Source organism: Enoplosus armatus, chromosome 3 (genome assembly GCF_043641665.1).
Source record: "Enoplosus armatus isolate fEnoArm2 chromosome 3, fEnoArm2.hap1, whole genome shotgun sequence".
NCBI classification, from domain to species: Eukaryota; Metazoa; Chordata; class Actinopteri; order Centrarchiformes; family Enoplosidae; genus Enoplosus; species Enoplosus armatus.
The window spans coordinates 15,330,588-15,356,408 of NC_092182.1; the positions used below are offsets into that span (position 1 = coordinate 15,330,588).

Here is a 25,821-nt window from a genome sequence, read left to right on the forward strand (position 1 = left end):
CCCACAGGTAACTCATCATCATCAGTACATATTACCTGCAGAAGTCTACAGGGTACAATTTTAGGTCCCGTCTTATTTTTAGAAGAGGATTAAATACAGAAGGCACTGAAGCACACATATACCTAAAATTTACTTTAGCAATGCAAAGACTACAGCTCCAACATGACTGCTCCTTCATCAACGTCATGTAATGTAATAGCCTTTAAGCAGGCACTAGACTTAAATAGCCTCCTGAGGCTATAATATGGTCTGGAGAGTAATAGAGATGGAGAGGCTAACGCGCTTGTGTTTCTTACAGCTGAATATTGCCACATATTGTAAGTGAAACCATTCTTATCTTCTACCTCAGTTAAAAGACAGCTCAAAAAGAATGTGGCTGTTAGTGTTTTAAAAGGCGCCCAATCACAAATACAAGCCAGCTCCAATCCTTTGTTACCGCTCAGAGTACATCTTCATTTCTGAACAGATTATAAGATTTTACAGCTCCATTGATCTTTGTTTAGTCACCCTTCATTTTTCACCCATGTTTTCTGCATCTTTCTGCTCTCCACATTTTTCTTGTGTGTGTTTTTCTCTTCTCTGCCAGAAAGGCTACGATCTTTCATACTTGACTTGTTAGCCAGTTAGCACAGCACACAACACAGAAGAGGATTCTTTTTTGTCCTGACCTGAACAGGCTGCACAAGGATTTCCATAAACTGCAGAAGCTTTAAGCTCAATTTGTGGTTGTGCTTTTGGGTTCTTTTGTGAAGACTTTCCTTGTCTAGCTTGGGTTTGGTCCAGTATTGTTGTTGATGTCTGCCTGTAGATTTCAATGAGGCATTATGTGGGATGTCCTCGCCCTGCATTTGAGTGATGCTTGGTCGAAAGACAGAAATTATTAAGTGGCATGATGACATAGTTGACTTCTCTGGCTAAGCTGCAGTAGATTTATCCATGGATAAGCACAGACAGAAATAGAAATAGAATGTACATTTTCATATGTCATAGTCTTAAGGATGAGACCTGTTTCCCAATGGCCATGAAATAAAAATACACTGCAACGACTGCCCTTTACATTACAACATTCCCCATGTGCACAACAGTGACAAAATGGCTTGTGAAAGTTTATCTGTCAAGAAATACACAATTTCTGTTGCTTGACAACCATCATTTGTCAAGCAATTGAGCTTAAATAGTAGTCTGATGGTGGTGGACATGATGGCTGTCATTACTGGGCTGTATTGAATGAAACAGGTCATTCTGAACCTAAAAAACCTTTTCAATCTTGAGGTGCTGTGAGTGTACGTTATATTCTTGTTATGCCCCTACAGATCACTTAGTGCTCTTTTAAACTTAATTGAGATATTTGAATATTAATAATACTTTTTGAAAACATTTGGTTATGAGTATTTGGTGACATTTTTAACACAACCTTTAATTCTTTTTCCTTATATTGCTGATCTAAGCCAGCTAATCAGGGTCACCACTATCAGATGGAAATGAACCCCCTCCTGCAATCGAACCCCAGGTAAGCAACCACGGGTCACACACATATGTAGCAACAATATTTTGCTGAGCTCCAAATTTGTAAATGTATGATAAATAAAATATACAAGACAAGGTCGACAGTCTAAGATAGAAACAAAACTCTTGTATAGTGATATCATACATTTGTATGTGCTTCTCACATTCTTACGTATTGTGTGAGAAGGTCAGGTTATAAATAGAGTCGTTTTCTTTAAAAAGAACTGTCACGCTCTCCAAAAACCACTTTGGGTACTGGGTTGTTATTAGCCAGGTCTTGGTGAGTGGAAGTGATAATAGTTGAGAAAATCACAAGCATGTAGCCTGTATTTGTATTTGGCTGCATGTACATGAATCCCACCCTGAAATTCATAATCAGATGGTAAACAGTGACTGCAGAATTAAGGCTAAATGTCAACTGTCAGATAGATACGCAGAGTGAGGATTATCTCGCTCACAGATCAGCATTAATAAATTGAGAGTGTGCCAGGTACTGTAGTTTTGTTCTCCCTTAACTGCTGTTGTCATTTTCACAAGTACAGATTGTTTCTCACGTATTATTGTGCTTATCAGGCAACTTCTTATCTACTAGACTAATTCATACCAATTAATGTTGGTTCAAGTCCTTAAAAATGAAAAGGCATGGGTTAGACTCACCATTTAGCATTGACTTTCAGCAGCCATGCAAGGAGAAATCCTCAGTAGGTTATAATGCAAAGCAACCACAGGACATGTTCCACCTAGTTTTACATGCCTACAGGTCCGCACCAGAGTAAAGTTAAAGTTCTAACCTCAAAAAGAAAACGCATTGATGAATGGGCTTATATTACTGGAGGAGGCAGAATAACTTACAACTGTTATTTTAAATATTTGGGTGAGTGTATCCAATATCAACTTCAGGCACATACAATGTTAAGAAGAACACATGCAGTATTATGTAGCCCAGAACACCTCGGAAACCACCAAGTGAAATGAGAGAAAGTGTGTACAAAAAGGTCAGCTACAACACTTCATCTGAAAATATCCTCGTGTGTTGAACATTACAGATCGTTGTTATGCCGCATCTGAGAGTAGATTTTTTTTCTTTAAAGGAAGATCATTTGGCTTCATAGTTTTCAAGGCAATATTAAATCAAATAATGTACATTTTTTTTGTAATGTTCCTGAGGAGGCGAATAGCTCAGAATTAAGGCTTTAAAGAGGACCTATTATGCTTTTCCTTATTTTCTGTCATATATTCAAAGATACAATATTGGATATTCATACTAAACGTTGCCAAAGTTGCCAAATAATGAGGTGAATGTAAAATGTGTATGTAAAAGTAATCCCTGTGAGCCAAAAGACTGCTCTGAACGCTACGTTTCCAACTTTTTTCAATCGCCGTGTCTATCTGATGTCAGATAGGCACGGATGTCCTTATATGGTATCTCTGCTCGAGGTACAGACGAGATGTTTATGATTATGTCAGTGTTGCTTAGTAACGTTAGGTTTACAGTTTGCCTTTGGAAATTCTTCCAAAGACTTCCTGAACTTGGCCGGCCAATGCATGAAGGGCCAGTATAAAATAAATCAGGACTTTTTCGAGCTACTCAAAATGAAAATATAGAGCTGGAAATGAGCATAATAGGTCCCCTTTAATATGTTGAATCAGAGGACGAGGGAGAAGAAACTCTTCAATACCATTAATAATACAGTGTCACACATTAACATTGGGAGCATAGTACAGTATAAAGAGCAATCAGAATTCTGGGCAGTGTCTAAAGCTAGCTTACAATTCACCACATATCCCTTTCAAGACCCGGCCATGGCAGTATATGCATCGATCCCTTGGTTCCCCCCTCACAGGGATCTGGAGACCCCGCTTCGCCTCACTGCCCGCTGAGCCCTGTCTCTGCACATCTCCATCTCTTCGTGGGTGTACACAACCATTCGGCATGTTACAAAACAAGACAAAGGGATTGCATCATAGTTCCGCTACCCAAATTATGCAACCACCTCCTCTCTGATGCTTTTGATTTATTGATGAAAAGCAAGGTAGCCTGGCATGAACACGTGTAGACTCCCATGTATATAAATATTATGCAGGGTGTTATTGTTTGAAACTGACATGCTGTTGTGTGTAAATGTCACATTTGTTACATCTGATCAACAGTGGGGACACGCAGGAGCAATTTTTGCTTTCTTTTTTTGCGGTCATATTTCAATGCCAATATGTTTTCGGGCTGTTTAAATATTCAGTGGGGTTATGCTGTTTGGTTGAATGTCCACTGAAATGAATATTACTATTGACAGCCACCTCAAACACACTCCCCGACTTGTCTCACACCACTACAGCATCCGCAGCTGTACTACAGAAATTAGACTTCGAAGCAAGCCTTGATTTACATGTTGAAGAGCAGCTGCACAGGATTTGTCGTTGTTTTCGCTTCTTTTCTTTTAGGCATTCTGAGACACACTTACAGTGAATTCTATCATGTTGGTTTTTTGGAGCATCCTGGCATCACTGCAAGGCTTCCTCGCTGTTGAGAGCTTCAGTTTTCTTGACAGCTAAAATGCTCCTGTTTCTGTACTTAATGTTGCCAGGGCGTTCTTAGCATTTATAACATGTTCCCTTGCGTGTGATACTCGTGTCTGCCTTTGGCTGGCATGCCAAATGTGAAAACCTCGAATTAGGAGATCAGTGAGACCTTGAGTAGCAATTCAATTGTTTCACAATAAAGTCAGTTGTGAAATTCAGTACAGTTGCCAGGATGCCAGACAAACAGAGTTGCCTTGATACTGTTTCATTGGGAGATATTTGTAAAACTTAATTTCAGTATATTTCACTGCAGTGCAAAAACAGTGGACATTCTTAAATGAAATCAAACTAATTTATTCTCTTTATCACAGGTTCTTTAGGAAGGAATTTAATCACTCCAGCCAAGTCCCTTTGAACTATTTGAAGTCCAATTTGCGGCTCTGTAGCAGAGGCCTTTGTCCATGAAAATTGCTTCCATTAACATTTGTGCAATGTTCCTGCCTATCACACAGTCAAAGGGATGTTAGAGTGAAGTAAATGCCTTTGTTAGAAAGAAAAATCAGAGCCGCAGTAGAGATAATGTGCTTGATCGCTTTAAATGCATATGGTTAGAAATGAAGACTTTTCTAATTCATGCTGAAATGCATGGAGGGATCTGATAAAAAAAAATGATTCAGCCTGTTTGTAACTGTTCATTTTTTACATTACTTTTTAATTTTGATATATATCAGCAGTGATGAAAGCTGTGCGTTTTACCTTACTATTTCATACTATTGAACAGATCTGAGGTAGCATTACCATCGTTGGTATTTTTACTTCACTGGTGCCGTTAGTTCCAGATACCATATCACTAAAGGTGGATTTAGTTATGCTATTATAATATTTACTGTAATAATGACAAACATTCATTGGCACCCATTAAAACCAACATCCAAGTCTTCAACAGCAAAGTAAATAGATACTAGGATTGTAAATGTTTTGAACGCAGCCTGCTGAAAGTATTACCGTGTCAAGATTTTGTCAGTAATGCATGTGCTTAGTAAACAAACTGTGCTGCGGTTAGTGAATGTACTTATGACATTATCAATCATTGCAGTTCTTGATGGTGAGGCAGACCATGCTGAGATGAACATTGGAATTGCCTGCTGTTAGTTGAATATTGCACAGGAGACGATTATAGTTCCTCATTAGATATGCTATGATGTGCTCTTACGAGATGTTATGTCCTGAGGCAAAATATGTAAATGGTTATTTGCAACTGTGCAGCTGATGTATAGCCTAAAATGATTATGAATTCTGTTTAACAAATTAATCTTCTGGTGCTTCCAAGTAATAATTCATCTCGTGTCATTTTTTTTCTCCTCCCATAATCTGTTGCGCCCCTACTAAAAGAGCTGTGTTTTACTTTGCTGGAAAATGATTGATGTGTAGTTGCAGCCTGTGTACTTCTCAGACCGGGAAGATAAACTCATTTAGAGAGCAAGGAAGTCCTGCTTTCACAGACACAGACAAGGTTAAGGCCCCTACTCTGGGCCAGAATGTGGACACTTGGAAATCACAGCTTGAGTCGGAATCTAATAAATGATCCTTCAGGTAAAACTGTGAGGCGGAGAGGCTAAGTGTGCAGGAGAAGTGGCTCAAGGACGATGGAAGCTTAGATGGGCTTCTGAGAGCACACAATGATGGGACTTAAAATGTCATATAGAGGCAATTTGATGTGCAGGCTACAGCAGTAGGATGGCGAGTGTAATGGCATGTGTTGTCATGACTGTGTGCCTTCATGGTCTTCTCCCTAGGGAGTGGATGGATGTGCTCAGCCCTCCTATTATGCCTCCAAGCCAGAGGAGAAGGTCAGGCAACACACGGGACAATCGGGAAAATCTAATCGGAGGTACAGTAACCTTAATTTTGGTCCTGTTTGCCCCCAGACATCCTTTTATGTCCTTTAAAGTCAGGCAGACAGCAAACAATACAATGCTTCATCATTAACCAAGCAAATGCATAGAACTAATGGAAACATTCACCGGTGTCATAGCTTACACAAATGTTAAGCTTCCACCAAAGGCTGCACTCAGCATGGTGGAAGAGCATGTGAAACTGTATCTAATTAAGTGTAAGAACCCATGAGAGTGGAGCTCTCTGTCCTCCGCATAACTCCATAGGTCAAAAGAGACAGGCTCATTACAGGTCTGCACCCCCTAGACACATCCACAAGGTTAATTGACGAAACCTTTTCAGTTTACAACATCATTTTTAAACCTCTTACACAATGTGTCTGATAATTAGTTTTCATTATCGTCGCCGAAGTTCTGATAAGATAAAAATGTTCCTCCTGAAGCATCCCATAACCTTTTTAGCATTTAACTGCCCGTGAATTTAACAGCTAAATTCTCGTGCTTTAAAGTAGCAGGGATTACAGGGAATCTCTTTACAGCTTCATAATGTGGTACAGGGTCTGGGTGTCTTAGGTCTTGATTGATGAGAGAAAAAATGGCCGCGGCAGAAAACTTTTAAATCCACCTGAGTCTGAAGGTCACCTCGCCATCCACACTTCTCATTTCATTCCAGTAGCAGCTGATAGAGGAGGCCCTTATTCATATCTGGCATGGCTACGCTACTGTACATAGAAAATACAATATACATGTTCCATTTATATATTTTTTATCTGAGCAAACCGGATTGATTTGAATTACTGTTGCACTGTTATCTATGTACGGTTCTCTGCAGAGTGATTTCCTTGCATTATTACAGGAGGGGATGAGACGGTGAATGAAGAGGAGAACGAGGAAGAGTATTTGAATCTGCTCTATGATCCTTGCCTGAACTGCTATTTCGATCCAAAGACGGGGAAGTACTATGAACTAGTTTGAGTCAAAGGACAAGAGAATCTAAATTAATAAATCAGAAGTCGCTGACAGTGCGTGAATGGCTTCAGGATTTCTTTTTTTTTTTTTTTTTGAGGCCTAGTTTATTGATCAGCAATGAATACCCCCCATTCACGAAAAACCTTTTCCATGTTGCTGCTTTTGACTAACAGGAGCTTTGTTTCTCCATAAGTAGTATCATGCTAGTGTGTTAAAGGAGTGGCACATAAATCAGATACAAGCTTTTTGCAAGAAATTGAGTTTTTGCCCATTCAGTAGCACATCTGATGGTAGAGAGAAGCTTTTCAGAAGTCTTGGCTAGCAGATTAATATGTAAGCCTTTAGAAAAAACATCCTGGAGCTTCTTTTTACTAAGATTTCTGACATTTAAAGTTTGCCTGGATTAGTGTTCCAGTATATGAGTTTGTTCTTTATTTATCATCAAATATGTTTTTGTGTGTATATACTGAATTAAATTATTTGAATTGAAATGAGCTCTGATTTCATGAGTGATTTAATTAAAGTGTCCTGGTGAGGCTAGCTGGACAGAGCTGTACTTACTTACTTAATAGTCCAGCAAGCAAAAAAATATAAAAGAAGATCACTGATTTTGAATGCATTTGAAATGTTGAATATCCCACAGTTACAGTTGTCCCTTGTTGTAATAACTGTATTCACAGATGAACCTGTAACTAGGATTTGTTTTTTAGGAACAGACGGGGGAGCTCATGGGGCTGGCAGGTCTTTTCATCAGTCTTGCCAAAGCACTGATCACACCTGATGAGTGGCTGATACGAGACTGATTCATCATTTTCAACCTGATATGAACTGTTGCGTCACAATGACGGAAACAAATTAAACAAAAGAAAGAAGAAAATAACATTTATCACATTGTGCTTCTCAGTAGTTTTAATCAAACAGTACCCGACTGGATCAGTGACTGAGCGTCCAGTTGGCCCCACTGAGCTCAGGTCAGAGGGCAGTCTGGTGGTCAACTACTGAAATGTGAGTGTTAACAGTTAAATTTTATGGCCTATCAGAGAAATGTGTTTTAATTTGTGAAAAACACTCACATTGACACATGGGAATGTGTAGTATCCAACAAACAATAGGTTAAGCAACAAATATTGTTTGACACAAAATCAAACATTTGAATATACTCATATATGCCACCAAAAACTGTTTCTAGAAATTGTACGTTTATATAATATATGGCATCTTTTAAAACAAAGTTACAACCTGCTGCACAGGATACAGACACCAAAACATGCATGTACAGCAATATACTAAAAATTAAATACAGAAAAGAAATTGTGCCTTGAGGAAGACACATACTGTATTCAAGTTATTTTAAACATGATCTTAATGCTGCATCTTATGATGTATGACGGACTGTAGAAATGCAGGTTTTTGGCCAATAAAGGATCATCTGCTGAAATGGGCTCCTTTTACTGAAAAATAGTCAAGCTTTATCATAGCTAAGTGTTGCCACTTTGTAAGTGTCTTTTTAATGTAAGAAATGTAAAGGTTTGAATGTTTCTTATTTGAGGGCCACGTGATGCACAACCAGCCGTCACATGATGTTTCCTGAAAGGGGGCGTGGAAATGCTGCCTTTTGCGACAGGTGAGAGCAACCAGGAAGTAAACAAACCATGGCGTCTGACCCAGCGCGGTTAAAGTCGGACAGAAAACAGCTGGATTAAGTAATTCACATTTCTCCCACCAATTTGGGACTTGATTCTTATTAAATAGAATATAATGTACTGAACTTTATTGGTCCATGATGAGAGTTTGTTAACCAGGCCCTAAAGTTCACAAGGATGTCAGCACAACAGGTAAGTATGTTATTATAAGATCCTGTATATTCCTGCTGTAAATATCATTAGTTTGCAGACAAAAGTCTGAGCATCCAAAATTACAGACACGCCATTATTATGATTATTGCGTCAGGGTTGCTTGACATTAAATTCGCCCACAACACATGTAACTGCGTATTTTAGCCGTGAAGCTGATATATAAATACACAGTATGTAGATATAGAAAGACGGATATGCTTTCTCATGTGTCATATAGCGGGATTATTAAGACGGATGCACCACATTTACTTCAGAGGAGCACTAAATACATTCCATGTTACGAGACAACCTTTCATTGCACAACTCTTACTATTTTATACACCTAACTAGAATAATTCAGGTTGCCAAGTTCACTTCTCTTTCAGGGTCATAATGCTAATAACTAAGTTGAATAATATAAATTCACAAAGTATTGTAGTAATAGTAATAGGTGTTGCTGACTTTGGGTTCATGTGTCATCATCTCTGCACATACTGCATATGCTTGATGAATTTGTAGGAGGCTATAAATCTGGAGTTGAATGATACCTTTCAACTGCAGAGCCCATTGTAATTTAGCACCTTACAGAAGTCAGAGAAAGTATCAGAAGGCAATGACACAGGCCAAAGAAGAAGTAGTGGAGATTTAGCCTGTTAGAAATGTGTGCTCAACACTTACTTCGAATCCCCCCCTCCCCCCCCCCCCCCCCCCATTTACAGACAAGTTTGGACTGATTTTGGATCAGTTGGACAGTGTTATGTTTCTTATATGTTTTCAAATGATATGCAAGTTTCTTAATCAAAGGCAACATGATGTAAATATGTTACAAGTGATAAAACCTTGTCACTACAGTCACATCTCATCACAGTTCCATTGTTTTTCATGTCTGACACCTCTTCGCCCGTGCGATTAATTGTTCCTGTTGGATTTGTACTTTTTGGCCACACTCCATGTGAATCCTAATCATCACTACAAAGACTAATGTTCTCACACTCTACTCCTAACGTTACGTGTGATCTTATGCACAGCTCAGACTTTGAAGATATGGGCTTGTGATCAGTTATTGTCAAAAATGCATCAGTTTTCCTGCTTGGCCAGCGATTCACACCCCTCCTGTTGAGCTTTTTTTTTTTTTTTTTGGTCGTACGACAGTGTGATCCATAGCACGCCGCCGTTCAGCTGTCATATCTCCTGCCCATATTTCCTTTTTATCCGAGCCACACATCATGAATTGAGCTGTTGGGTTTATGGGCTGTTTAACTACCCCACTGTTAGATCTTATTGGATTCATTTGTCTTTTTAGGCCGGGTTAAGGCTTCACCCTGGGATTATTGCATCGGTGATCTTCGTCTCTGTGGCAGCAGTCTTTGCTGCTGTATTGATCATCCGAAAATACTGCTTCCCAGTCAAGTAAGCAAACTTTATTAATGAGCCTTAACGAGCTAATTTAAAATTCTTAGGGCAGTAAAAGCACATCACCCGAGTCTGTCACATCACTTTATTTCAGTGAGGCGACGTACAGATACTCTGTGCTGAGGCGGATGGAGGATCAGGGTTCAGCAGTGACAGAGGAGGACGGCGACAGGGGGCCCTGCACAGTGGGAGAGGAGTCAGACGAGGTCAGTGCATCGTGGCTTCCCTGATAGTAGATTTCACTGTCATCCATCCCACAGTGCAAGTTGACACTGCCGTAACCTTCCTCATCACATCACATGTCATTTGTAACTTCCTTTTTTCCTCATGACAGGATCTTTTGGAATAAATCTCAGACCGGGAGGCTGCTGGACAGACTGACGAAGAGTTTATTGTGGATGAATTGTGTGTTTTAGGGCTGCAGCTAACGATTATTTTTATTGTCGAGTAAACTTTCGATTGGTTTTTGAAAAGCAACAAATTCTCACATTTGAGAAGCTGGAACCATCAAAGTTTTGGCATTTTTGCTTGTACAATAACTTCAACAATTGATCAATTATCAAAATAGTTGCAGATTAATTTTCAGTCGATTGACTAATCGATTAATCAGTGAGTTACAGCTGTGGTGTGGTTTATGTTTCTAGATTTTTATTAATCATCTGGCATGTTGTTTCTTTGTGCTGAATGTGAAGTATTGAGCTCAATCTGTGTTATCAATGACACTGATGAGTTAATCAGATCAACACTTTTAAAGTGAAGGTCTTAGACAGCCTGTGAAAACAAGTTATTTCTTCAGTTGCTGTGAAAGAAAAAAAGTCTGTCAGGATAACCCTGATGTAGCCGTGATACAGACCTTTTACAGTTTCAGTTGGAGTTACTCACTACAATCGGTTTTGTCCAGCTGTCGAAATCCAAATGTGAGAAAAGAGGAGGTGATAAACATGTTGTGCTCATAGCAGTAAGCTTAAAGAGCAGCGATGAGTCATTTAGGACTTTCTTTTCCCTGGGTTTCACTTCTCATACATACAAGTTACTCCCTGACCCCTCTGATATGTGGACTACTCAGGGCTGTGGACTACTCAGGGCTGAAGAAATACTACCTACACTCTTGATCAAATTACCTCTGGCTATGTGAAAAGGAGGCTAGAGCTGCTGATCCCACTGAGAATCAACACTCCACTGCTTTTCACTGGTTGTATGAAATGCTGTGTTGATTAATTTGAGAATAAAAAATGATTGTATGATTAATTCTGGCATGATAAAAATGTCCAGAATTGGAGTTTTAAAAAAAACAAATGAATATGTAAACAATCTGCTATTTGAGGCACATTAACACACATGAGATAAAAGAATGGAGAAATAAAAAAACCTATGGGAGCAAATGAAGTAGTTGCCAGGTAACCATCTAACAGCAACAAGATAATAATTTGCTTAAATGTGGTTAAATATACATCAAAGTAAAAAATCTAAATGTTTAATGCAGCATTACTCTATTTCATTGGCAATGGCATAAATTGGCAGTTGTTGCTTTGTAAACAATGTAAATCTTTACATTTGGTCAGTATCTGAATATGTCAGAGAACACACCATTAGTATTTCAGCAGTCATGAAATAAGCGGTTGCTATAAAGCATCACATGGAGATTTGACATTTCAGATGATTTCAAACACCCTAATTGACTTGCCGCTAAAAATAGTCACTCTTAGACTGCAGCTATCTACCAGTTGGCCAGTTCCCTTTGAAATATATTTCTCTTTTCATGCTAACATTAACCCACTTCAAGTAAATTTGCTGTAGAGATCAGAGTCCACCGACTCTTTAATGGACTTCTAGGCTGAGTGATGCTGCATGATATCTTTTGACAGCTAGATTTGCCACAATGAAGGGGAAAAAAATCAGCAACTCCACCTGCTAGGGAGTCACGACTGAACATTATTCTGTGAACATCAGTGTCACAGGATGCTCAAACTGATTTATCATTAATCAGAAATCATTTCACTGTGGTTTCTCCTTTAATTAGTGTTTGTATGATCAACACATTAAGCAATGGAATCAATCAGTCACCAGTCCGCCCCATAGGAGTGTTATGAGTTTAAAGTTCAAGTATTATTGCAACATCTAATGATTTGCTCTACAGTTACTGATGATGGTATGAATGATGTTAATGATGACTCCTGTGTATCACTATATTTTGGTGTAATATTGAGAAATATGTATGTTGAATATTAAATATTTTCATCCTGCAGACTGTGAACTCCATGACCCGCATAATTCACTCCTTCTGTCTCCCACACGAAGAGCATCCCCGCTTTATTAGAAATATGTTGTTTGTACTGCTCACTTCCTAATGTTGCCTGTTTTAAAACTAGCTGTGTTTCATTATTCCAGGAAATGTGGACAGCCATATTGTTCACCAAAAAGGGAAAACATGGATATTTGACAGCACAATGTTCCCTCCGATCAGCAATAAGTAGTACACATAGAGCCTCTGCTGGTTCTCTTTAGTATTACACCATGTTAGGAATTTGAAGACCTCATGAGTTAAAATGCTGTAAAAATGTGAATCCCTTCACTAACAGCCAGTCTACTTTGTTTTTAAACACAGAACAGAATAATATATATCATTACTTTCACAAACAGGACTGTCAGTGTCAGGCGCCACAGAGACAAATAAACTAGAAGACCACTAAAACATGAAGCCAGTGACAAGGTCTGGGTAAAGATGGGGGGAAGATTCAGCTCAGACACAAAAAATACTGCACCATAAATAAGGACAGGAAAATATTTCATGGCATTTACTGCATCTAAGCAACAGCTAATGTTAGTGTGCACACTTACTGTAAATATTAAACGTGCTTTCAAATTTTGCCCTTTAATTCTCTCAGTGTTCTTAATTTATTATAGTCAAAGCTGGATTACCGACAGGGCAAAGTCCCTGTCTCTTAGAGGGGCCCTGTGTCAAAATCTACTTCTAATATATAAAATATTTCAGTTTGTTTTTGGCTCATATTCTTAGATAAAGTTGCATTTTTGTAACTATGATATACAAATGGGTGGCAAAGGAAAGGAAAACCCAGAATACATGTAGAGAAACTTGACAAATCGAGATGCTTCCATTTTGGGTATAAAGGGTCACTGAATGGTGGAATGTGAAACTTAATCATACAGCATACTCTGGCCTTTGCAATCACTTGATCATAACCCACTTGAACACCTATAGGAAATAATGGAGCCACTTGATAGACAGCGTTCTCTTGCACCATCATCAAGACACCAAACAAGGGAATATCTTTTTTGAAGAATGGGGTTCATCCCTCCTGCGGAGTTCAGAAGATTGTAGACGTTTTGCCCTTTTTTCCTGTAATTTGTCATCTGTACATGTGTGGTTCATTAGTCACAATATGGCCACGCAGTAGATGTAATTCCTTTGTCAGCTACTCAACTGTTCCTTGATGGATAAATTATGATAATGACATTTTTATGATCTGGCCACAGTATCTTTAATAACAAGTCATAACATCAGTTCATTACTGCCTGCAGCGAAATGCTATTTTTGTTTGGACCCCTCCAGGCAGGTGAAAGCTCGGGCTCAGCTGCTGTTCCAGGATCAGCAGGGTAGATGCTTACTGACACGAGGGCCTGACCTCTGCTGTAAGGGATTATCATGCCTTTCGCCATTTAAACGTCAGCAATGACTAATTGTGAAAACAGTGTCGCCTGTCCATCAAAGATATGGACGTTCAAGCCTTATGTCCTGTATAAACACCGGTTAAAAGAAAAAGGTAAAATGCTGTTTTGTAAATTGATTTCTTATCTGATTCGATTGCATTTTTAGTTTCCTATCAGATGTTGTGTTTGTGCCTTTTTTCATGGTTATTTATTTGCTTTTTTTTTTAATCCTCTAGTCTGTAGCAGTTTTTTGTGTATCAGCAGTTTTATGCAGATAACTCCACACATCATATGGGATTTACTTAAATTTACATACAAATAGAAAAATGATAAATGACACAGTGCTTCTTTAAACATCTTTTTTCATTTACTCATCACATTTGAAATATGAAGCTTTTGGCCTTCTTTTTTTTTTCTCCTCTTTGTGTCGTTCCCTCTCCAGGTTTCAAATGCTTGTTTGCAAACCAGCTATGCACAATATGCTGTTTGCAAACCGCTTTGTTCACTACAAACAGTATCTGTTACTGGTGGACACCTTCCCGTGTTTGACATTGTAAAAAAAAAAAAAGAAACTTGATCATCTAGTTCACAGTGGGTGTGTATATAATGCCACATCCTGGTTTTTATGTAGCACAAGGAGAAGCATATCCAAACGCCTCTCCCACAAGGCATGGTTGTAGGAATTATCAGGGAGCTTGTTCACAGATGAGATGACACCAAAGCTCTGCTGTATCTACAATATTTCTTGTTGACAGGGAATACTTGAAGTGCATTTCACAGGTCTCAGCTCTTCCCTTCCAGGAACAGACAGCTCTCTGATTTATTGCAGATATGAGATATCGAGGTGAGATTTTACTTTATTTTAAAAAAATAAAAGCAGGCAGTTTTGGTCGTAGGTCTGCATATCTTCATCTATCTACTCTTTGTGGTCGACAGCTGTTCTGTACTTCACTGCTGTAATTGCTGTCCTCGTAATAACATGGGGAATCTCCATCAATTCATTTGATGTACAGGAGAAAGCAAGAAATATTCTAGGTGAGCTCATTTCTACTTATTACGTCTTAAATCCTGAGCTACCTGCTTTCATTGAGTTTTATTTGCCACGTTTTAATAATACTGTCTCCATTCTTTTATTTTAGGGCTTTATTATGTAGATCACATCAAAACAGTTAAATTATGGTAGAACTTCTCTTTCCAACATTACACGACTTCCACTTCAACTGCATGTATTAGCATCTTCCTGCAACATCTGAAGAACTTTTCTATCTGCATTTTCAGCTGCACCTGAGCCAAAGTGCAGCCTCTCCAGAGTCTGTCCACCCGACCATTTTGCTTTACATATCCGGAGCGGAGCAGCTAATGTTGTCGGACCAAAGATCTGTTTTGAGGGTAAAATGTATGTGTTTAATGTGGTACTACCTGAATTATCTGTTCACTGTGACGCTGTAGTGAGACTCAACCTTATTGGTATCTCAACAGAATTATGAGTCATGTGTTGAATAATGTGGGACCAGGACTGAACATCGTGGTGGTAAATGGTGAGTAAAATACCTGTCTTATAAACAGATCTTGTAAAGTACTGTGTGCTGTGTACTGAAGGATTTGTCAACCAAACTCTTAAACACACATATACAGATACAGTAAATCATATTAAACTGGCAATGGCCTTTCTTAAAGGTCAGTTATGTTGTTCTGTTCTGGAGCTTACGATGTTAAGCTAAAGTAGAATAATATCTAAGTATCAAAGTATCTATAACATGGGGGGAAAGTCCTTAAAGTGCTCATGAAAAAGAATATTGTAATGATTTCTGCGACAATTGGAAAAAACTCCATCTGCTGATGAAGATGTGATATGATCAAAAGCTCCAGATCAGCTATTATATGGACCTTGGGGAGAGTTTTTTTTTTTTTTCAGGTTGTCGGTTGTCAATAATGATTTTTCCCACCTCAGGTGAAAAGGGACTTGTGGAAAAATTTGGCTATCTTAATATGAAAGCTGGAAGTAAGAGGGTTTGTTTTTTTATCTTTTCAATCCTGTTTTCAATTTAAAAGTTTATTGAAAAGCTTTAACATGATGCTGTTTTTCTTCTGAATTACTCTAACAAAAGACCCAGAAGACATCCTGGGGTACCTGAAGGCGATAAAACCTGGGATGATTGTGTTGGTGGCCTCGTTTGATGATGTGACAACAAAGTAAGTCCAAATCCCAGCGATTCAACAGCTAAAACGATTTCATGTCCCACGATGTGACCCTTTTCCTTCTACTCTGTGGCAGAATGACAAAGGAAATGAGGGAGATATTTGTTGGAATGGGAAGCACTTTGATCAAGTCTGTAAAAGTAAGAGACAGCTGGGTGTTTGCTGGAAGAGCTGGGGCAAAAAACAGAAGCCTCTTTGAAAAGGTTAGTGAGCTTGTTCGTTTGTTCTATTTGTGTCAGAAAAGATTGTCTATTTTAAAATACGCTAAAAGTTCAAGAAGAAAGCATGGTAATTGATGGCAAAACAAATGTCTTCTCCCTTGTTCACCTGTCAGCAAGCTGTTAATGATGACAAAACCAACATTTATGAAAAGTGGCCAGTTGTGGTGGAGGTGGGCGGCTGTTTCCCAAGGACCCCAACTGACGGGCATAAACCTTAAAGGAGCTTTGTGATGAAAAGATGATGGAAGTTTCTTTTGTAATGATGTCCCTGCAGAGTTTTACATTCTGTCTGAAACTCAAAAACAAATGTGCTTAAATTGTGACTCTACATTGTAATTGTATTACTGCTCTGTACATAACATCTACTGCAGTCTGTTCATCCTCGGAGAGGGATCCCTCCTCTGTTGCTCTTCCTGGAGCTTCATTGACTTTTTCCTCATCCCGAATCGAAGTCTGAGGATAGAAGGTGTCGCATTTTGTACCGATTCTACAGCCGTCCGAGGCAAGTTTGTCATTTGTGATTCTGGGCTATATAAATTAAATTAACTATACTTGACCTTGTGTACTTTAATATACCAGCAGTTTTGTCCCTCTGGGATAAATGAACAATATGGGTTCTTATTCCTGGAGGTGGATGATCATTTATCATTTAACTGTCAATGAAGGCACTTTTCTTTCCTTCTCACATCACTCAAGAAATGCAAGAAATATGAATAGAAATACTATTCATATTTCTTGCATACTTTTCCATTTCACCCTGTACACCAGCGGTGGAAGAAGTACTCAGAACCTTTGCTTAAGTGAAAGTGCAGAAATATTATCAGTGTAACAATGTGTAACCAGCATTTTACTGTTGTTGCGAGGTGGCACTACTTTAGTCTACTGGTTCCCACCTCGGGGTCGCGCCCCCTCCAAAGGGTCACAAGATAAATGTGAGGGGGCAATTAATGGGAGAGGGAAAAAAAATATTTTTTGTTTTTAGTTTTTTTGTTAAATATTGGATAATTTGAAGTTCTTTTAATAAAACCATACAAGAAATTTCAAGGGAAAATGTCCTCTTGGTTTGGTGAAACTGGAACTCAGACATCTGAAACATGTCAAGGAGCCCCAACCAGACACTGCTTTTTTTTTTTACAAGGAGCTTATCATATGATTTCTATTATGTAAAATCTTCATCTAAAAAGTAAGTAGTAACTACAGCTGTCAGATAAATATAGTGGAGTAAAAAGTACAATATTTCCCACTGAAATGTAGTGAAGTAAAACAGATACGTTAAGCACTTATCTGCACAATTCTGCAGTACTCGAGTAAGTGTACGTAGTTACTTTCCACCCCTGCTGTACACCAAATATCCTTCCAGCACTTTTGGCCTGTGGGAGCGTCAGCATTGGTCCAAAGTCAGAGCGGCTTCCTCTCTCTGGCATTCTAGGCTGCCGGAGTAGAGCAAGAGAGTAACCACAAATTATTACTGACACTCTGCCCACTGTGAGCCCAGGAGGTGTCTTTGCAGAAACTAAATCTGGACTCATACTGAGGACATGGGAGTCACCCATGGAAAGAAAGTAAGTTTGTTCGATTTTTATTCTTCTTTACTTCTTTACTCTTGGTCTTTCTCTGTGAGATGTCACACATGTTTACTCAAGTCCCATTAAAATAATCCAGCAGAAGCATCCATGTGGCAAAAATACTTTCTTGGCATGCCTTGTGTGTTTGAGAAGATTAAGAGACTGAAAGATACTGAAAAACCCCTGTGTTACAGTATGGTCTGGTCTTACTTGGTTGTCATAGTGAATGATATATACACGCAATATTAATTTGTGTGTTCTTTATCACATTCAGGCTTTTGTTTTGTATATTTTTATTCCTGTGGTAGGTTTCTTTGTTACTGCTGTCTCTGCCTTTTATTTCCCAAAGACAGTGAGTGCTTGCACCAAACACTGGTCTTTATCCAATAAAAAAGAGCCTTGCCAACGCTGGAGAGTGGGCCTTGGAGAGTGTTTATCCCGTCATGTCCTATTAATTCTTCTCCACACAATATCCACTGTCGGAGATTTAGCCAAACAGCGTGACTCTTCCCTCATCAACCAAACAGCAGCCTGCAGCAGAGTAAATGCCTCATTTAGGTTGCACTTTTTCTTCCGTCTTACGATTTACTGTCATCTTGTTTAAACTTAATTTGATTTGAATATGGATGCTGGTTTCTGAACACACTAAGCAGAGCTACTACGTACTGTTTTTGTGTGTGTAGATGCTCAAACATGGTGCAGCTGAATTGCAACTAATGCCAAGGCCGCAACAAACATTGTGTAACAAGCACCATGCATGGATCGATAATGTAACTGTAACTAGATCAGAGCAAAAAGTAGAGTTTTCTTTTCTACATTAAAACATCAAATATTTCATCAAACAACAAAAACAGAGGGAATCACTTCCACAGACAGCAGCTCCGAATCCCACAGGGGAAATAATTCTTGTCTCGACTATTAATTCTGCTCAAAGTCCAGCAAATGAGCAACTCAGTGGGAATCAAACCGAGTTTTGTTTGATCCTGACATTAATGAGGTGGCAGCCCTCCACCTCACCAGTAAGGGCACTCGCTTCACTGGACATGTGGAACTAGAGCTGACACTTCATTTGTCCGTCAGCATCATAATACGGCTTTGTGTTGCTCACAACTCTCGCCGTCATTTGCATGAAGCTGCATTGTTGGCCTGACTGGGAGATTTCTATCTATCACGTGTCACGCTATATTTATCCTGCACAGATAGCTTATGGATAAGTTGGTAATAACTATTAGATATAATATATTCTATTTGACATGTCATTGACCTTTTTTTCTATTGACAGAGAGATCTCCAACATTTTCCAGGTAGAAGCGAGACACACCGGAATAAGTCTGGTGAGAAATCTAAAAATCATCTAGTGTGATATTGCTGATTTTTGTGCCATCTTGTAAGTACTTGTCTGACTAACTTTCCTGTTTTCAGTTCACTTTCTTCAACAACAAGGAGGACTACACACATAGTATTATAGTAGATCTGGTGGAAGGACAATTGTCGGAAGATATAGATTTCCAACTTGTTATTTTTTACTGTAAAATCTATGCTCATTTATTCATTTTATACCTCCTTGGAGCCTCTTGCTGTGAGGCAACACAGTATTGACCACTGAGTCCCTGTGGTGCTTCTTTTACTCAGGTAAAAGGTCCTCAGGTACTTCCTCCACCACTGTTATTATCATGAAGAAGCAGGATAAGGTGCCTGGTGGTCTGTTTGTGCGACTCAAAGACTGTCTGTGCTATCTTTGAATCAGTGCAATAAAGAACAGGTGGTGACTGTAGCATTTGCTGCAGAAGCATTTTTATTGATTCGAACTATCATTAAAGAGTAAAATGGTGAGCCATTTGTTAACTCAATGAACTTTTATGTGGCTGTCAATAAACCATTTGCCTAGTGACAAGTCCTACAAGCCTGTAAAATGTGTTTTTCAGCGAAGGAGAAAAGACACAATCTTCCTTGTACAAATGAATCCATAAGCAACAAAAAACCCCACACATGTTCATTTCAATGCAAAATACACTATTGTTGCTACAGCCTTATTTGGTCTGGCAAGACCAGTAGCTTTTGGTGGCTAATGTTTGCTAATGTCAGCAAACGTCCGACAGATATTGCTGTGTAACTGAGTCATTTCTCTGACTTCGTGACCCTTCTTGTGCTGCTGTTTTAGGATTCACCATTATCCTGTTAGCGGCACTTGTGAACACAGTTCACCAAAAGTTACAAAAGGCTCAAGTCTTGTGGTAAAATCCAGGCTTCACCAGGTTTTACGTCTCTGATCCAAAGTGTACATACAGAGACTTGAATGAGCCTCTACAGATGTATTTGCTGCAGGTTTGTTGACTTTTGGACATGCAGTGTAGATAGAAGACAGGTTTTATATTTTAGAGACCAATAAAGTGATTTCTCTTATTAAAGTCTTATTACAAACAGACTCTTGTTGGCTAACAAGCGTATACTCAACTTTACAGTCAAGTTACTTTGTGTGGTGTTCACTGAAACTGCCACGGTGTAATTTCCATCAAAGTCACTATAGTCTGCACTTCTGTTCATGTGGCATATTCAGTCTGTCATCCATTTACTTCCAGGGGACTTTATATCAGGGAGAGCTCTGCAGATACGTGCATACATTTCTCCCTGTGTTAATACATGCGGCTTGATCTCAGTCAATCGGGGCTTATAAAGAAGCAAAGCAAAGCACGTTTTTATCAGACTGTCGGAGAAGATCAAAGGCATATACCACCACCTCGCTCCACCACTGCTTCACGTTTATAATACCATATGCCTTGTGAGTAAGATGCTATCACATAAGAGTGCTCCAAAATACAAATAATTATATTAATCTTGACCTTGGAGCTTTCTGTTGTTGTCCTTCATAAGCAGTTCAGTTGTTGTCATGTGGCATTTAAGTATAGTATATTTCAGTTGTATTGGGAGGTGATGGAGGGTTGTCGTAACCACTGGCTTTGTTCAAACATGGTCTCTTGTGTCAGATGTGGATCTCCTCCTTGATTTTTCTGCAGATTCTTTCTCTAGTCAGTTAAAATCTGATCCAACTATTTAACCCAATTTTCAGGTTTTTGGAGCTTTTTCTCTAAAAAAAAAAAAAGCATCAAATCTGATTTGTAAAGAGTTCAGGTTTTCCATAACTTTTACTGCCCATCTTTTTGTCATAATATTTGAACTCCCGTTAACTGTATCACTAAAAGCTTCTATATGTGTTAATACTGAAACTTAACCAGCTGTAATGGTGAATGTTTCATTTCTGAGTATGATGAATGCTGTGTCACAAGAAAAAGTTGCACACAAAAGTGATCTTGGTAGGAAAATATATACTGCATGTTGGTATGTTCCTCTCTTTAGCCTCAGTAATGCAGACACACCAAAGTGTACAGCAAGAGCGACACTCAGAGCTTCAGGCTCCTCCACTACAGAGTGAGGAGGAGGGCAGTAATCTCATCAGACCCCAAAAACCTCTCAATCCTTTAACGGCCTCCAAGAGCCACCAGGAGCTCCACAAAGAACTGCGGATGACCCACAAGAGGTTGGACAGACACACAGTCGTAAACACTCACACTTCAGTTTCATTGTTTGTAGAAATTCTAAAGTCCCTCTGTGTTTCTGCCAGGAGAGTGTCGCAAGAAGGAAAGACTGAACTCCAGAGGGCTTTAGAAAAGAGGAAATGGGAACAAAGGATGAAGGCGAGCAGGGATCAGGAAGAGGCAAAGAAGAGCAGATCACCACTTCATCAAGAACTGTTGAAAAGACATCAGAGGCTAGAAAAGGTTTGCTCTATTTTTTCCAAAATTTTCACGAACATCCTTGTCACAACAAAACATCAAAGTGGCTGACATTAAATTAGATCATCTATTCTGAGAGCACAACTTATTGTATCAAATAAAAATGCTCAGTATTTCCACACAGAAGATTGACATTGGTGGTAATGTGATTATACAGGGCCATGTGGAGTGTCAAGCTGTTCTGCAGTCAGCCACTGGAGGGCAGTGTAGACATTGTTTCTGACAATGAACAAGTCCAGTCTGAAAAAAACTATTGTTCTGTTAGACACCACACTTGTATTAATGCCTTAGTGTTCTAGTTATATGAACTAAAAGACAGCACATAAAGAGAATGAATGATTCTTCCCATCAAATATTATTTTGTAAGATAATTTACAACTTTGGATCGTGTGGATCTTTCTTTAATTTCAGTAAATTAGCTCTAAACCTAGAAATTCACAAAGTATCTTGTGAACATGCTGCTCGATTACTGTGACAACACATACAGGCTTACGTTTTTCATCTCTCCACAGCTGGAGAGAGACAAAGGACCACAGCGAGAGGGTCCAGAGTTCCTCCGAGTCAAAGAGGGACTGAGAAGAACTGCAGTGTTGGATTCAGGGGAGAAAGAAGTGTGACAGCTGTGGTTTTGTGGTTGTGTGTTGCATGTTTTCTGTTGACAGTCAGCACAATGGACCGACGGGAATATAGAATAGCTATTGGAGCTTAGGTGTTAAAAACCTGTACAATAAATAGATAACACTGCTCAGCATTTATGGTCAACAAAAACAATTAGATAAGATGATGTAAGACATTTAGCGGAAACTCAACAACACAGTGGTCAACTGGCCAAAGTTGCAAAAGTAAAAAGAGTCTTTCTGTTGAAAGTTAGAGTTAGAAATCAAAGTGTGCATAGATAAATTAGTGAAATCCATTTGAATAACATCATTAAATCTATGTGGCTGAATTAGATTGGATCTGTATGTAGACAGTGATGACAGCTGAGGACTGCGTGTGTTATACAGTTTAATACAGTCGCTCTACATGTATCATATATCACTTTATTTTCCCCAACAATGCAAACAGAATTTACACGTGTTTGTTTTACTAGGTTGACATCTCTGAAATACGTCTCGCTCTTGTTTCCATAATAGAACAAGATGGACGTTTTCCATGTTGTGAGTATAATAAAGAGGGACAGAAGTTACAGACTGACATGTTGGAATGTTTTCTCAGGACAAATTTCCACTGTGATGAAACATACATACATAAATCTTCTCATGAAATGTATGAATATACCAGATATACAAGCATACCAGAAGAAAGAAGCTATTATTTATCTTTAAATATTCTATAAACAGACTAATCTTCATATTGTAAAGCGATCCATAACAGTAAGTCATTGTGGAGATGTTTGAGGCTGTAGCTTACATATTTGTGTTGCATTACATTGTACATGCGTTCATTGTTTCCAGTGTATCTTTGAAATCACTGGTTTTGCATATTGCTGACTCAGCATGACAACAGAACAAATAGAAAGCCTAATAAGTAAAGTAGTGAAGAGGTAAAATAAAATACACATTCCTAAAAATCAGTAATCTGTATTCATGTCATTTGTGAACGGCACAGTTTATATGTTTCCTCCTGTACGTGTATAACGACAGAACACACAATGCATAGACAAGGAAGTTTTATTTCATTTCCTGCAATCGTTTCTTTGTGGGTACAAATCATTGTATTTTCTTACATCTTGTTCAATAACCCATGATGCATTGCATCCATACATTTGTAGCTCAAAACAGCTTTTACAAAAAAGGATATACAATATATACTTATATTTATATATATAATATACACGTGTTTCTTTATGCATTTAGATGTGTTTGTAATGGGTAAAATAAGCTTCATTTAAAAAAACAAAAAAAACAAAACACAGCCAAGTGGAAACAAATCCCAGGTAAGGTTCAACATAAGGTCATTACCAAACAAATAATAGCCAGGTTGTCAAAGTCATCAACGTTGGCTATCTTACAGTTAACATGAAGCCCTTCACACACAGTTTGCATATTTTCCACAATTACAGTCCTGTAAATCCAGAGTGACTGCCTTATTTTACTGTACTATGGACCTGAAAGTGTCAATGACAGATCGAGGGAACTGGTTTCATGTGGGCAACAAATTCCTTTATGGATTGATTGGCTATCTCTACAGCTAACTAATAATAAATTAATAATGGTATGATATGATTAATATCAGGATTTAAGTATTTTTAGCCAGTTGTCGCATGGAGAATTTAGTTTCATTTTTATTTTTGTACATTAAATATCTTGCCAAAGCAGCGCCATCCTTCATCTGAGTCGTATAGTTTTAAGATAACAACATGTGTGACTCCACAGTAAAACATCCTCACTTCACTGTATGGCTTTAGTGCTGGAGTTCATCTACTCAGGAGGACAGATGTAGAGCTTGCGCACTGAAGGCTACTCCCATGGCAGACAGGTGATGTTTCCAGCCCCATTATATATATTTTTTTCTTTTTTATCATGTTTTGTACTGTGGCTGGCACCAGTGTAAAGCCAGGAAATGTGTATTTTTTTTCTGCTTGTGCCTGGGTATCAGACAGGGATAAATAGTTCAAGAGATTCTACATAAGCAACGGCAAGAAAACAGACTGAAAAAAGAAAAAATATTTGAGTTGTAAATAAACGTAGTACAGGAGAAATGTCACTCAGGTAGAGACTTGACCATCATAGTCAATGCAAATGATAAGTCCACTGTGCTGTGTTGTACTTTGTCAACAACATTACTTCTGGTGTTACTCACTTCACATTATATAGCTCAAAATTACAGTATTACATCATTTTTCAATACAACAGAGTAATAATAATCATGTGTGTTTATACTAATTGATCATCATTCATGTAAACATATTTAACCAGGTCATGCAAACAGTAGACCAAAACTTCTTCCACTAGAGGTGCACAGCACAGAGCAGGCGGAGCGCCCAGACTGAGATCCCTCCGACTCAGCACAAGAGGCCGACAGCAGGCGGATGTTTAGACGCTTGCCAGGAACTGAACAGGGAGGATGAGCGTGATGTGAATATGATCGTTTTCTTCCCGCGAATGTAGAAGACTCTCGACATAACTGCACCTTTCGGAATAACTCCTCCCAACATGATGAGAGCCCACGGCAGAAGGTCAGATTCCTGTGATTTACGGACTTACGGGGATCTCAGTTTGAGCCTCTGATAACAGAACAGCCATAAAACAAAACAAAAGAAAGAAAAAAGAAAAAGAAGTCTCCTTTTGATATTCATACATTTTCGATGTTTTCCCCAACACAAGCATGCAGACACTCCAGGTCAGAACTCTTCACAAACCCAGTCTGAGCCAGAATATATAGAGTCCATAACCCCCAGAATCACCCTCCACTTTCCAAAAAGGCTTTAAACCAAAGTACTCCTATAAAAGGACAGAAACACTTAATGTGAGAAAAAAGACAAGAGTGATCAAACAGAACAAATGGGCAGGTGGCATCGGCAGTGAAGACATGCCTTGAGATTAACTCTATTCAACTAAACAGCTACTTGGTCAGTGACTGGACGGGAGTCACATTGATGGGTAAAGAGTATAAAGACATGCAGGAGTAGCTCTCAGTACTGTCTCCCTCTACAAAGCGCCCTGTCTGGCCAGACGTTTGGAGAAAGTTGCCAGAAATGTGTGTGTGTTGTGAGCCACATGGATGTTGACGGACAGTAATTGTGGTCAGAGGTAGATGTGACAGTTAATGTGAGAACAAAAACAATGGAGAAGACTGCCTTTTAGGCCACTGCCTCGTCTTTGATCAAGACTCCGGAGGCTTGGCTCCTTCCTGAAGCTAACAACCTGAAGCCACTTCTTGTAATGCACACACTGTCTGCTATAGCTGCGCAAAGGTCAACTACATGTTGGGTTGCTAAGGGGGGTTTATTTCAGGATAATCATGCAGACAGGCCCTTTCTATAAATCACTGTCCACTTGGGGGAGCAGCCTTGCATTCTGTTCTGCAACAAAGTTAAAACGTGTGTTTCTTGAGTCAGGATGTGTTTTTTTGTTTTGTTTTTTGAGACAAAGACTCCACACTGTGACAGTGACCTGCTCGCGGTGGATGTACTCTGGTGGACACTGCCTGATAACTACTCTGCATTCCTGGCCAGACTGGGCGGGCGGGCTCTGGGCGCTCCAGGGATACAATGTCACCATGACAACAGGAGTTCGTGC

General features: G+C 39.0%; 3 protein-coding genes across 4 annotated transcripts in view; all 3 read left to right on the forward strand.

The window, feature by feature from the left end:
- Window positions 1–6,893, forward strand: part of cfap20dc (CFAP20 domain containing) — a 32,111-nt gene extending 25,218 nt beyond the window's left edge. Inside the window, exons 15-17 of the mRNA XM_070903156.1 lie at window positions 1,449–1,510; window positions 5,820–5,914; window positions 6,775–6,893. Coding sequence (XP_070759257.1) covers window positions 1,449–1,510; window positions 5,820–5,914; window positions 6,775–6,893 — 276 coding nt within the window. The remainder of the gene's footprint in view (window positions 1–1,448; window positions 1,511–5,819; window positions 5,915–6,774) is intronic.
- Window positions 6,894–14,515: 7,622 nt separating this feature from the next.
- Window positions 14,516–16,747, forward strand: LOC139283177 (protein FAM3C). Of its 2 annotated transcripts, XM_070903144.1 has the most exons (8): window positions 14,516–14,648; window positions 14,741–14,839; window positions 15,083–15,200; window positions 15,284–15,342; window positions 15,756–15,806; window positions 15,913–15,997; window positions 16,080–16,206; window positions 16,338–16,747. In XM_070903144.1, exons 1-8 carry the CDS (start codon window positions 14,636–14,638, stop codon window positions 16,440–16,442), a joined length of 657 nt encoding a protein of 218 aa, XP_070759245.1. In that variant the 5' UTR covers window positions 14,516–14,635; the 3' UTR covers window positions 16,443–16,747. The 2 variants fall into 2 exon arrangements, with proteins under 2 accessions (XP_070759245.1, XP_070759246.1); XM_070903145.1 differs by lacking the exon at window positions 15,756–15,806.
- A 1,001-nt stretch (window positions 16,748–17,748) lies between these two features.
- Window positions 17,749–22,197, forward strand: LOC139283374 (actin-associated protein FAM107A). Its single transcript, XM_070903374.1, has 5 exons — window positions 17,749–17,786; window positions 19,072–19,123; window positions 21,150–21,324; window positions 21,409–21,565; window positions 22,093–22,197. Exons 1-5 carry the CDS (start codon window positions 17,763–17,765, stop codon window positions 22,195–22,197), a joined length of 513 nt encoding a protein of 170 aa, XP_070759475.1. The 5' UTR covers window positions 17,749–17,762.
- The last annotated feature ends 3,624 nt before the right edge of the window (window positions 22,198–25,821 follow it).